Raw genomic sequence first — 14337 nt, 5'->3', positions numbered from 1 at the left:
CTGAATGAGAGCCTGGACAAAACATCATCGTCAGGACTCGCATGCTCCAACTCAGGAGGGAAAGTGCTATGGGATCATCACTCGCTAGAAAAGGTCAGAGCCCTAAGTTTTACATCTTGAACAGGGACAGGGCACTGTGTTAGAGCATGCATTCAGAACTGCCTCAAAAGAAGAAAAGCAATTTGCTGACTGTCATTTCTGAAACCTTTCCTGCAAAAAAGGGCACTATGAGTTTTTTGGTCCCCCCCCCTTCCTGTAGAAAGGAAAGGCTCTATTGAACTTCAGTCTACACTGTGATACATTTTACAGGAAGCCCAACCCATTTTGAAATTAATATGAACTGTAAGAGGAGACCACAAGGTGGGAAACTCTTGAAGTGAGCACAAGACTATTCATAAAATGAGTGAGAAAAGGAAATAGGTGATTATAAAAGGTCATATGAAATGTCAGTTTACCAATGGCATTGTATGAACGGAGGTGTAACCCACTACAACACAAACCTATTACAGCTGAACTTGCAAAGAGCACCCGTAACCTCAATCTCTTTTGTTTGGAGGCTTACATTTAGGAAGTTTCTTTCATAACACCATCCTTCCAAAACTTACAGAAATCCAAAGAATGGGGACTTATCCACCCAACTTCCATTTCACAACTGCTTCAATTCCACACAACAGATGAATGAAACCAAAAAACTTTCCCAGCCACCAGGAACACAGATGATTAGCACTAGATTCAGCAATTACCAAACCACAACTTCTGTATGAATTTGGGAGGTCCAAAGAAAAGGCAGTTGGTGAGTCTCTCATTCAAATATCTCTTGTCCCCAATCAGATCCCATTGAGAGGAAGAGATTTCCAGCTTTTAAAAAAGTTTTCTGAGATTAAATTTTCTACAGCATTTTGGTTCACCAAGTGGAACTGTTTCCCCCTACAGCACCACCAGCAGCAAGAAAATTGTGGTGGGTGAATGGAAAAGCAAAGGTGGTCCACCTTGCTGAGACCAACACTCATATTGTGGGGGGAAAAACACTCTGATCTGGCAGCAGGAACAAGATGCAGGAGTATTATATGAGTGAGTATTTTGGAAAGTAAAAGATTAATTGGTGGGATGAGCGTAATGACAGAGCTACAAGGTTTGCTTTTAATAGGTACCAGTGCCAAAAGGGATGTGTTTATCAGTGGTGCTATATGTAAGAGTTCCCTGAGATCTCAAAGGACTGGATGATCTAGGACAGTTTCCTATAGTCCCATGTTCCTTGTATGATCACCTAGCCTGCTTTATTCAATGAACAAAATATTTTTAAGGGTGCTTTACTGCCCAGACACCTCAGACATTTAACATCCTCTCTCTTTGTATTTTACTTCTTGTTTTAGCTTTTTAGAACCTGTGCAGAATCCAATGATTTTTCAAGCAGAGATTCAAACTCTGCCATAAACTTGGAGGAGGAGATGGTGGACAGCATACCTTCACTCCCCCAATTCTCTCCTCCTGCTTTCTTCCACCCAAGTTATTCCAAGTTAGCCAATGCTTTCATTTATTTTTATTACTCTTGTTTCTCTTAGCAGAGAGAAACATTAACCATGGAGGTGTGATACAGACTTGCTCAGATGGAGTACAGGAGCCTTTGCACTCCCTCATTTCGTGCTTCAGTGCATTTCTTGCTGACAAGTGGAAGAATGCAAGGGAGAGCCAGCGAAGCTAAGGCAGATTCTCCGAAACCTAGTCTCAGCCCTCTGCTACACCCTCAACAGATATTACAGCACCGGCTGCCAAAGGAACTTAGCTCCGACACAGTTCAGGCCAGGCCAGTTAGCTATTTAAAGAGGTGGGTTTATTTATATACTTTTAACCCTCCTTCCCTCCCCTCCAAACTCCCCCCCTGTTTTTTAAGACAGGAAATTACCAGTAGCCCTGAGCACGTAAAATTTGACAGTGGTTTACCAGATAATTTGTATTGGTCCCTTTGTCTTTGCTGGTACTTTTATTCTTCAATAAATTCCTTCAACCATTAAACAATGTTACTCACAACAACTTTGGCAGAGATCAAAAGAGCGTGGCAGGTTTTCTCCAAGTTTCTACTGCTACCCTCCAGGTATCGAAGAGCTAGATGGAGACTAAAGACGTTTTTCTTTCCTTTGCTCTCTTCTAACAGGTTTTGTCCTGAATTTCCATACAGTCAATTAAAACATTTTTAAAAGTAATTAAGGTGCATTTTGGGGGGTGGGGGGATTGGGGAGATTGGTTTCAATCCATTACTTAAGTCATTGTGCTTTTGCTGAAATAATGATGACATCCATTGATAGCACTGCCTCACCTTCTTAAAAAGAACCCGTACTGCTAGAAAAACCAGAATAATTATGAATTAAACTACTATCTACTCTCAGCAAATCTCTGGTGACACAAGTGGTAAGGAGACATATTTTGAGATATAGAGATATATATATACAGGCCTGCAATCCCCAGTCCAATGACCTGGAGAGAGAAGCTGGACTCCTCACAACTTTGTGCATGAGGTGAACAGTGCTGCACGCCTCACCTCACCAGCGCAGTGTTTCTTCAAGGAATCCAGAAATCCTCAAAAAAGGTTGTTGGTTTGGGGTCTACTTGGTACAACTGGAGTCACAGAGAGCTAAGCTCATCTGCAGTCTCATCAGCTGTTGAAACCTGCTACAACCACTAGAATAGACCTTAAAATCTTATCCTTGCAAGGACTGCATGTGCATTAGGTTATACTGGGATCTACCTAAGTTTAAAAAAGAAAATAAAGTGGACAAATAAAAAAGCATCAGATAGATTAATTAATCCCCAACACTGAATTCAACCTTTGGAAAGAGGCAAACTCTCGGGAGGCTTCAGGGGAAAGGAGGACACTCAGATGAGGCCGAAGAAGCCCACAGGGGAAGCTATTTCATTTCTGGAACATGGATCATGTGCATTTATTTTTAATTTTGAACCAAGTTCCTCTGCCTCCTGCCAGAAGTCCTGAGTCCTGTGCCAGTGCAACGAGAGCAGTGGACCAGCCATCCCCTAATAGCTATTACTTCTTAATAAAGAGCAGCACTTAGGCAAGGGATGAGGTTACTGTTGGAGGGGTCATGATTAATAATGATTAATCTGATCCTTGCCAACATGTACTGGATCCACCATTCACTAAATAATTACTCTGCAGCATGGATACCGTTTCCAGAGGAGGCATACATTTGTCATATTAAAACCAAAAACAAACACACGGAAGGACAGGAGGATCTGACTTGTCAGTAACACTTGAGCCCACATGAGCCACCAGAAAAGTTAAGCAAAGAGAAAAAAAGAAAAAAAATCAAAGGGTAAGAGCAGTTAAACATTGATGAGCCATCTACCTTTTGGGAGAAGCAACGGAAAACAAATAAAACTAAACCCTTAGAAGGCAGAGCTGCATGTGCTGAGAACATGGAGCACTCTGCTGCTTCTAGTTCTCAACCTTATGCATACCTCTAATATGCACATTATTTGTCCACCCACACATTTTTCCCCTGTTTTTAAATGACATTTTGCTTTCCTCAGAAAGTACACAAATGGAATCACTCCCCGGGAACCATCTTTCCTGCTTTATGTTAATATACTACTTAGCACAAGGAAATCCTAGTCCAGGATTGCCATTCTTATGCAACAACTCACCTCAAATAATAAGCAACAGTATAATAATTTATGGGGAGGCATAAATTACTAGGAAACTAATAACCACTCTGAAGAGCATATATGAACCTTACAATTACAGTAGGATATTTGTGGTGCAGAGACTTGATTCTGGGCCTTGGAGCACAGATGAATTTCACTCCCACAAAGCACACAAACAACTGGCAATGGTGCCAATGGCAGCCAAGGACACGGGGGTTTTGCTGCCAAGAGGTGGCCTTATTTTGGGACTCCTCTCAGTCATCCTGCTTCACCGACCCAAAGCTTCATCAAGACGATCCATGGAGGATAGGACTCTAGTTCTTCACTGCACTCAGCTGTATTCCCTTTGAGGTTTTCAAAGCTTTTGTGGGATTTATATTGCCTTGCTTAGCCTTCTGCCTCATCTTGTAGAGTTTGATTTGGACTGGGAGGCCACACAACATAGACCACCAGTCCCTCTCCTGCTCCGGTGCAAATCCAACATGAAGGTTGGGTTCCTTGTGACTGTTGTAAAATCCCAGCCCCATGTGAGCCTGTTTGGACTTCTGCCTTTGACAGTGATGGGGCCAGGATTTACACACTGGTGACTTGCACCATGGAAAATACCATGCAGATAGGTGCCTTTGGATGCCAGACTCAGAGAAGCAGATCTCAGGTCAAGAAGGATAAGGTGCCTTCTCTTCTAGAGGCATACTGGAGAAATGCCAGTAAATGAAATCCTCAGCAATGGGGTCATGACTTGATTCAGCTGGGCACTTTCACTGGTGGGGCAGTGTGTCTAGGACTTTTTGCAAGTTTCCAAATTGACTTGAAAGAATGAAAAAATTAAAATCTTTGTAAAGCATCACCTTTCACAAAAAGTCAGCTGAAAAGTAGCTGGTTAGTCCGAAACCTTTAAATAGTTAATGGTATAAAAACCACATACCTATTTATGCGTACATTCATGAAAATGAAAAAACTAAGTTGCATCTTCACACAACTTTACAGAGGCATCACAGGAAAACACAAAGCAAGACCAAAAAAAAGAAAGAAAAAGCCCCCAGCAACAATAATGAAGGTAAATCTTTAAAATCTGAGACAGGGTGTGGGAGGAGGGGATAAAGCTCTGCAAACAAAACTAAATCCAGTGCAGTGCTTTTACCCTTCACAAAGTGAAACAAGCTGTTCCTAAAATAATGCTTCCTTGGTTTTCTGGCAATTAGTGTCTTGAAGGATTAGCCTACAATCGTTGGCAAGTGTTTGCCTTTCCCAGCTGATATCACCATAGAAGTCTGTGTTTATCTACAAGACCCAGGGGATAATTTATAAACTGAGCTGAGGTCCTGCATTCACAAATGTTCCACACTGCCATCCACCCTCCTGTACTAGTTTCCTCCCCATCCACCTCCTGTCCCCTGAAATACTGACAGGACCCTGCCAGGGGCACGACGAATGAGCTTTGCAGCCTCTGGAGCAGGAGCTTGCCCAATAGTTTATGCTGATGCAGCAAAAAAAGAGTTACTGAGATGGTCAACACATCACTAGACGTCAAAAATTAGATTTCAGAAAGTAACCAAATGCAAAGAATAATTTATCACTGTCCCAGAAAACATAAAAGAGAATGGGATTTTTTTTTCCCTCCAAAAACTATTGTCTACTCTATAATTAAAGTATTGCCATCAATGAGTTTTAGGTCCAAGACTCAGGGTTTGTTAGAGATAGTGTTTTGTAAAACCTCTCTGCAATCAAGATGTTCCCATTTCATTTTTAATCTCTACTACAAGCAGTCTGATGTTGCTCTAGTCCTGTTGTAAATCAAGAGTGATTCAACAAGAGTACATCAAAATACAAAAGACTAAGATTGGTAAAAGTGTTTCATTTCTAAATTAATTTTCTCCTGATCTGTTAGAACCTCAACATGAGAAAATTAAGCTTGTATTTGAGAGAATGGGAAGCTATTCTTTAAAGAAAAGTAATATGAATCCTTGTCTCGATGGTGAACTGATAGTATAGCTCATGGCAATGAATTTGTTATTTTGAAAATACTAATTAAAGAAAAAAAAACCCCATCATCAGTGAAAGACTAAATCCTACAAAGCATTTATAAATGTGACCAACGTTCCTCACAACAGAGCCTACCGCAGGATAGATAGATCTGTTCTCAGATCTTCTCAGACATTAACAAAACAAGGCTTAGAGACATTGTTATTAATTAGGGTTGATGAACATGCATGTTGAAAATTAAAACCATTTTTCCTCCTGAGAATTCATCTCTTTTCCCATCAGTAAATTATCAGGAATTCCTGGAGCTTTGTGGACACCGAATTTGCTTCAGGTCTATACCTGGTCACAGGTTGTTCACAAGGTACATTAGAGAGCAAAGTTATTTGATATTTGAGATCAACTGCTTCACTCTACCACATTTAACATTGTATGACCCAATATTTATAAAATGTTTCTGCTCAAATCAAATTTTGTTTCATCTTTGGAAAGAATGATCTCTGGATTCAAATTTCTCTTTAGCTACAAAGCTGGAAGGCCATAACAACTGAAAATTTTGACAGGGACAATCTTGCTTGAGGGTTTTTCTACAAATAACAAATACAAAAACATTAATGTTGTATCATTGTCAGCCATGCCAAAGACTCTGTGTCCAGGAACCCTGATATGCAACAGCACAGTTCAAATCAATCAGATGTTAACATATTCTTTTATTTCCACCAGTTAAGGTACATATTGACTGACCTGATCTGAGTCTTGAGCATTTTTCCCTTTTCTGCAACCACAACTCATGAGCAGTTTTGCATCTCCAATGACTTTTCCCTACAAGAGATAAGGCAAGAAAAACATCAGCACAATCTGAACCACCAAAGGCCAAGAGGCTTGTATTTATGAACAGAAGCAGGGGAAGAAAGGGCATTAGGGAAGCCTGTGGACTCATCCTGCATTGCTGGGAGATACCCTTCCACAGAGGGGTAGCTCCCAAGCTGCCAAGGAGACTTCCCCAAAGGCCAAACATCACAGCATCAGGGATGTCACATAAACAGGGGAAGAAGGAAAGCAAGGTGTGCAGAAAAACACAGTGGGAATACGGGCAAGCCAAGCTGAAAAGGAACAGGTTATTTTAACCCAATGTTTTCATACACATACATGAACAGGAACAAGTCTACCAAACTCGGGGAGTACAATTACCAAACTGGAGTGACTTGAGGTAAAGCTCATACACCAGCATTTCTGTTCACCATTACCAAGTTAGTGCTTGCTTGCTTCTAGTGTAGCTAGATTTGGTGAAATAAAGTCTACAGGTGTGACTTGTCCACATTTGGACAACTGGTCCATATAACCACTGGCAAGTCCTTGCCAGGAATTCAACAGCCCACCCTCACCCAACACTGCAGTTTGCTCATGCAGACCCTGCAGCATCAATAACACACTAGGGCCAACGGAGATTTCCAAAGAAACAGGGTCACCTCTCCCTCCTTTTGCCTACAGCCAACAGTTTGGGAAATAAGCTGAGCTCAACCACCTCCTTTTCATTGACAACCCATCAGGTTGACTGAGTGTGATCCGAGCAGCAAGGTCCCTCACGTTAACCTGGTTCTTTTCTGGGGATTATTTGAGTCACTTTGGATCCAAAGCATTTTTGGAGCTTATTATATAAGCATTAAGCACCAAATGCTTATATATAAGCATTAAGCACCAAAGCATTTTTGGAGCTTATCAGACCTGGACATCTTGATAAATCACGGCAGAAAGGGGCTGGGATTCCAGGTTTGGTCAAAATGCTCCTCAAGCTCAAACAGTAACACAGCCAATTGAGTCCCCACAAACCCATCGCAATTAATTGCTTTCCCATAGACACACACACAAAGACATTGCCTTTTTTCAGACTTTTGCTGTCCACAGCTGAAAAATAAACACTCTCAGCATCTGCTGGGCAACAGAGGGAGAATCTGCTCACATGCAGCCATGGAGAGTCACGAGATTTCAGCTGGGTGAATTTATATGGAAAAGGAGACCTCAACATTAAATGAGTTTAGCCAAGTGGAAGCGCTCTGCCCTAAATGATGAGGAAGGGAAAGGGCACGATTAAAAGGAATTGCAGCCATTGCTCAATGTCAGGGCACAGCAGAGAGATGACCCTTGGTGGCAGGAATTACAAACAGGCAGATAAACTTCTGGTCACCTCGGGAGAGCCTGCAACCTGCCAGGTGTGGTGAGGTCTCTTACTTGGTGACCTCAGCATTTTATAAGTCCCAGCAAGGTCAGGCAATGTGCAAAAATTATCTTTTCTCCTCTTTCCAAAAGAGACACTGGAAAAAAAAAGACACTGAAAAGGCTGTACCTACACCTGATACCTAACCAAAATGCCCAATGTTTGGGCTGCTGATTGCAACCTGTCAAACTTTGAGGTTTTCAGGGGACTACTTGCAACTGGCATCCTTTGCCTGCAACTCCCATCTATCAAAGGTTTTTTGCTCTTGCCCCATTACTACAGTCCTTCAGCAATTAGTCTGTAATCTCTTAAACTCTAAAACCATTCCCCAGAAAGAACCGATTAAGCTAAATTTGCATTGTTATTATGTCAGAGATAGGAAACTGAGGCACAGAGACTTATTTGTCTAACCAAAGGAGACTTTTTAGACACCCTGGAGTATGAGATACAAGTTAGAGATAAAAAAGGGAGTCCCACATATTTCCTAACAGGCAGCTGATGGACAGCCAAGATACCTTAGGGCACCTATAGCAGCAACATACTAGGAAACTGTGTTTAGGAAACTGGATCCATACATGACTTGCTGATAGTCAACTTGTCCCAGTATCCACTGCAAAGTCATTATGTTGAAAAAGTTACTCCAGCCCTTTTTACACCACAAAACAAGGAAATAATCCCATTTTTAGACCCTTCTCTGTCTTCTAGGATATACTGTCATGCAACCTGAGCTCATGGCAAACCATGGCCATGTTCTCCTGTCTGGCTGGAAGTATCACCAGCTTTATTTAACAGAGAGAAGTTGCAAGATGTTGCCCATAATCACCTGGAAAATCAAGAGCAGAGGGGGAATACGAACCCAAAACTTGATAGCTTTTTCTTTTTCCCTAACAGTACAAGAATGCAGGGGCTTTTCCATTCCCTAAAAAGGCAAACGCAAGCCATGCACTGGATGAATAATCCCATCTCCTTTTCCAACTGCAGATGTACCTGTCCTAATGCTCATCGCCTGAATTAGCTACTACCTCCACCTTTTTTTAGGAAAGCCTACTATGAGCAGATGCTCTAATTTGGGGATAGGTGTCTAACATTAGGCAGCTAAGTTCAAAGGCAAAAAAAAAAAAAGCATATGGACAACATTTGCAGCCAGTCGCAACTCCGTTCAAGAGCAGATGGAGGCCTTGTCATTCAGGGGTTTCCTCGCATACACCAAGCAGTTCAGTGGGGATAGGGAAAGGGGCTTCTGTTTGGATGCTTCTGTCTGGAACCAGATTAGAAGAAAGCACGCTTTTCCGCAGCACACGTCTTGTGTTACATTAAATATGCATATGCAACTTCAGCTTTTATTCAACAATCTGAAACAGAGCCCTCCAGGGTACTAAGGGTCAGTGAGTTTTTGTTTGTTTATCTGTATGTTATTTTACAGTTTCTAGTGCTCAAGGAGTTTGTTAAGAAATTAAAACACCTCAGTGGGGCTATCCTGCTGTGGTTGTTGCCTCCTAATATATCCCTCCCTTCTCCGTTCAGCAGCACCTGATGCTTGCAGGGGAGGGAGAGGAGAACATTGCAAAGAGAGGAGCCTCATCTCACTGAGTACTAGAGACATTCAGTCTTAATTTATGGACCATCATTTCCATGTTTCATGGCCTTTTAATAACAGGATTGGGGAGGAGCACAGTGGTCTTGAAAGCTCACAGATGTATTGCTACTAAATGCTCTTGTGCCGCCTGCTCTTGATGCAATGCTCTAGTTTAGAAGTAGGTAGGCACAAAGATTTCCAATGGAGGAGCTCCCTTTTGCCTTCTGCTGGCTTCCACCCATCGTCAGACATCCCCCTTCCCAAGGCAAAGAGCAAGAAGGCTCCTTGGCGAGCACTGAAGAGCAAAGCACATAGGTCCCATTATCCCACCTCTTATAGGGAGTCTCACTGGCCTCACCCTCCTCCTTGCACCACGGGCTCCAGCAGTTGGCCAAAGTTTGCAGAAAAAGAAGAAAAATAATAATAGTAATAGTAACAGGCTTAATTATCTCAGCTGCACAGGTGACAGGAGCTGAGCAGTCACCAGTTTTAACAGCTTGTGGTCGAGAAACACCAAACTAACTGCATCACCCAGAAGTCAAATAAGGTCACAACTCGCTTCATGCCAGCAGATCTGGGGGGAGGCGTGGGGGCACACACAAATCGCTGCCACTGGGGCAGCCCCGGAGGCTGTGGTGCGCCCCAGTGCTGCAGCATTGCTCAGAGAGATCCCGCGCAGAGCTGCCAACCCCGTTTAAAGGAGTCAGATGTGACGCACATGGCACCGGCAGGCCTCCATGGAGCTGCCAGGCTCTGTGCTCTGGAGGAGCTGGCTGGGATTAACCAGAGGATCCCGTCTTCCTCCCGCTCTCCCAAGTCTGTGGCTGGAAAGACCAGCTCAAGAGATTGGCTCGGCTTAGCAGCACCATGCCATGCACCTTGCAGCCGCTGGCAGATCCAGCTGGGCTCTGACCTGTCCGGTTCCCATCAGCCTTCCTTGGTTTTGAGCAACGGCCATTGAAAATACTGGCAGTAGCCTCACCCCCAAGGAGCTGGTGCAACCCGCCTCTACTTGGCCCCTGGAAGGCCTCACTGGCCAAACCTGGCCCTGGCTTTCAGCTGTTCACGCTCTCTCCATCTCTCCTGCCTTGCAATACCATCAAAACACCCCCCACCAACAGATGAAAACATGAGGTGCAGAAAGGATAACTGAGCCTTGGCCCATGGTGACCTGGGGAAGAGCACAGCTTCCAGCATGGCCTTTCCAAGGTTTTTATCAGCATTTCAGCTGCTGAAGCAGCCTGGCTCTTCACGGAAAAGTACTTTTCTGAAAGAGCTTTGTGAAGCTGAGCTGAGCAGCTCTTCGCAGCCTCTTCCTTTTCTTCCTCTCCTGTCTTACGCCACCAAAATAGCTCTCTAGCATGATACCCACGTAAACACAGTGATCGTGCCTGCTCAGGAATGACAAGAGTGTAGGGATGCCATGCCGTCCTTTTCTGACTCCTTCTCCATCCATCCAAATATCCCAACATTTCCAGGACTGGAGAGCACATTTGCAGCTACCTCCCCCAACATCCCACACCAGGCAGGCTGTGCAATTCAGTCTGCTGTCCTGCCACTGAGCTTAATGGTTATTTTTAAATAAAATCATTACTGATTTTCACTATGGGCTACTTAGTAACAAGCCAAGAGGAATATGGTGGTTTTATTATTTTTTTTTTCCCCTAGGGCCATAGTTCAGTCTTTCACCAAGAAGAAAACATGCATATAGCACTGTAACAGTGAACCCTAAAAAAAAATGCCCATGGGTGCATAAATGACGTTGGGAAGAACAATGTATTCAGTGTTTATGTTTTTTACGCTGTTCTGTCAGGGTGATCCATGTGTCTTGAAGAACCGGTGCCCAAGTGCCTACAGAGGTAGAGTGGGAGAGGAGAAGGGGGGAAATGAAGGGAAACGAGAACTGAATCCAAGGTGGAGGCAAGCGGCACTACAACAGACAGCTGGTGTTTGGGTGGTGGTAAATCACCCTGAAATGAGCCTCTTCCCTCAGCTCAATGAGGCCTAAACAACAAAGGAAGGCACAGCTTGCAGCCGGACAGCCTGCTAGCCAACCACAGACACACATGACAGCTTCATTCAGGAGACCGGAGTCAATACAAAAGCTTCAAAATCAATCCGACATCCTGTGACCTCAAACAATGCGCCAAATCTTCTCAGAATTGGAGCCCCAAATGAGGGGGAGCAGCATTCAAGGGAGATCAAACCACAGGGCTGGCATTGAAAGGGACTAAAAAGGAGAAGAATGTTCCCAGTTTATTAATGGTGAGGTCTGGCCGGCTGCATCCCAGCCGCCATAGGTTACATTCATTAAAGGGCAGCGCTTTGCACGTATTATGCAGAGCACCTGGAGAGTATGTGTGTGTGCATGAGCGTGCGCGTGCCCCTCAGTTGCTAGAGATCAGGATGTGCCTTTCTCCTTAGCACTGTTGTCTCCATCAGAAATTCCTCCCGTGTGAACCACAAATGGGTTTTTTTCCCACTTGAGCAACTGTATGGGCACAGACGTGTGCACGCCCTTGCACCTACACACGCTCTCTCTCATCCCTGAGCCTGAAGAGCATAAAGGAAAAAAAAAAAAGCCCAGCATTTCACATCCCCTTCCCTCCTGGCCCTCCTGGCCATACTTTCAGCTCACATGCACACAAAATCTATTACAAAAGGCTGAAGTATTATGCGATTGCCGCTGCTGCTGATGGAGTTGATTGCTCCATAAACCCTTGCCCGCTCCTACATGCCATAAAGGACCTGGTCCCACAGCACAACAAACCCACAAAGAGGAGAAAAAGAAGTGCTTCAGTCCCAGGAGTTGCCCCCTCCGGATAGGATTGCCCCCTCTGGGGTAGTTTTACCTGCAGCATCTGTCTTGTAGCACCGCACACAAATGGCACCCTTCCCCCTACAGCAACAAAAAGGCCAAGCAAATCCTTTTAATCAGTTTCCCTTTGAAGGCAGGTGGAGAAGTGGAATACACACACACACACACACAAAAAGATAAATACCATTTGCAAAAGTACTGTTTGGATTTGCCTGTCCTAATTATCTTCTTTTCAGCTGCCACATGTTTGAAAGAGCCAGACCTTGCAAGTTTTCTCCTCCTCAGCTGCACAGCCCAAGACAGAGCACTCGCTAGAGGAGGTCAGACTTGAAAAATGCTTCTTTTTTGTGCTGAAATGGGAGCAGATGAAGAGAAAGGGCTGAATTTTTCAAAGCCATCTACGGATGTTGATGCACGTTTCCTATGCGTTTAACTGAAGACGTGTCAAAGTCCAATGAACTTTGCTTTTAAAGTGTCACGCTGATCTTATGTTCAGAACAGATACGGCTGTGGGAGCTAGTAACCTCCCTCAAATTTGGAGAAACTTAGGTGCACAGAAGCTGAAAACAACAATAAATGTTCCTTAGGTTGCAGCAATTTCAACATATTTTATTCTCAAAAATTGGGGAATTTAGCATTAAGGCTCCACAAAAAAACTTTATGCTTTACTCATCCTTTACTTCACTGAGCCTACACTACTATTGCCACAACTCTGGAGTACTTAGAGACTATGAGCATGATGCCTATCTCCTCCTCTGAGAAGACAGCTAGAGTTTTACCTTGTGAGCATGTTATCCAGATATCAGAGGGCAACTGGGCAAAGACAAGTATAGCAGATTCAACAGGCTTTTTCTCCAGCACAAGGTAGGATGGAAGATCAACTCTACTTGCAAGACAAGATGAGGTGATATTTGAACCCCAGGTAGGAGGTAGGAAGACTGGAGAGATCCCCGCCTGGTTTATCAACAGTAAGACAAAAAGCCTCTCAATTAGCATTCATAGAAAGAGGAAAACTGCCGCCAGGTTGGGCAAGTAGCCAAAGATGTGGTAGTTGAGTGGTAGGAAACGATGGAGGGCTGCAACAATTCCTAGCACTGCAGATGAAACAGTCTGCAGGGATCAGATGGAGAAAGATTCAAGGCTAAGTTTGTTGGGAGGATAATAAGGTTGAAATCTTTCATTTTAAAATGTTTTTCTTTGCACTGAAATAACACTTTTTGTTTCAGGTATCTAGCGAGTCCAAATGTACGTTTTTCAAATTCAGGAAAACCAGGAAAACTGAGCTCTTATTTGGATGAGCTGCCTTTTTTTTTTTTTTGCTTGCTTGCTTGCCTGCTTTAAACTCTGCTATTTGAATAATTTAACAATCTATCTTAAATATTTCACCAATAAATCACAGGCTTGTGTTTCTATTTCATGTTAAAACTAATCAGTGGAGGAATGCCTGAGCTGGAAGTTAAAATTCTGCTCCACCAAGCCAGCAATGCCTAATCATTTCTCCACAGACTCTCTGATGAATAAAAACTTCTCTGCAGAATTAATATCATATAAAAAGTTCTTTGTGCAGGTGTAGAGCGCAACTGCGGCCCAGGATCATCTGCATCCTGCCAACAGGGCTCGAGATTTCCAGAGCTAACTGGTTTGTAGTGTTTTCCCACCCCGCCAAGCACAAGCATGGAGCTCACAGCTGAATCCCATCCATGGGCGCGTCGAGCCGGAGTCCCACTCCGCCGGTCAGGATGCTAATATTCATAGAGCTCCGAATGGTCCACACGGGTGATGATTGTGTTGGGATTCCATGCTTGTTCCCATCAAAGAGGAGCAAATGGAAAAAAATGTGGATGTTGTTGGCCAAAATGAGAGATTTTTAAAAATACTTCTAGGGTGAAGGAGATGAGAGCCTGTACCAAGGAACCCCAAATCTCATTGAGCATCAACAGGAATAAAACTTCTCAAGTTCCTAAATTGTGTAGGCATTTCAACTACATTTCAATGAAGTTCTGATGCAAAATCAACACATTTATAAAAACTAAGAAAAGTACACCTACCCCCCCCTCCACTGTCTCCCAAAGTCCCAGTTCATCAAAATGA

General features: G+C 43.5%; 1 protein-coding gene across 4 annotated transcripts in view; it reads right to left on the bottom strand.

The window, feature by feature from the left end:
* Positions 1-14337, bottom strand: part of SETBP1 (SET binding protein 1) — a 279898-nt gene that overhangs the window by 222572 nt on the left and 42989 nt on the right. For 2 of the 4 annotated variants that reach the window (XM_075488907.1, XM_075488908.1), the window contains exon 3: positions 6382-6459. The exons of the other annotated variants lie outside the window; for them this stretch is intronic. In XM_075488907.1, coding sequence (XP_075345022.1) covers positions 6382-6459 — 78 coding nt within the window. The remainder of the gene's footprint in view (positions 1-6381; positions 6460-14337) is intronic. 4 annotated transcript variants of the gene reach the window in all.

The sequence above is a fragment of the Mycteria americana genome, assembly GCF_035582795.1.
Source record: "Mycteria americana isolate JAX WOST 10 ecotype Jacksonville Zoo and Gardens chromosome Z unlocalized genomic scaffold, USCA_MyAme_1.0 Scaffold_18, whole genome shotgun sequence".
Lineage (NCBI taxonomy): Eukaryota > Metazoa > Chordata > Aves > Ciconiiformes > Ciconiidae > Mycteria > Mycteria americana.
This window is presented reverse-complemented; position numbering and strand designations above follow the sequence as displayed.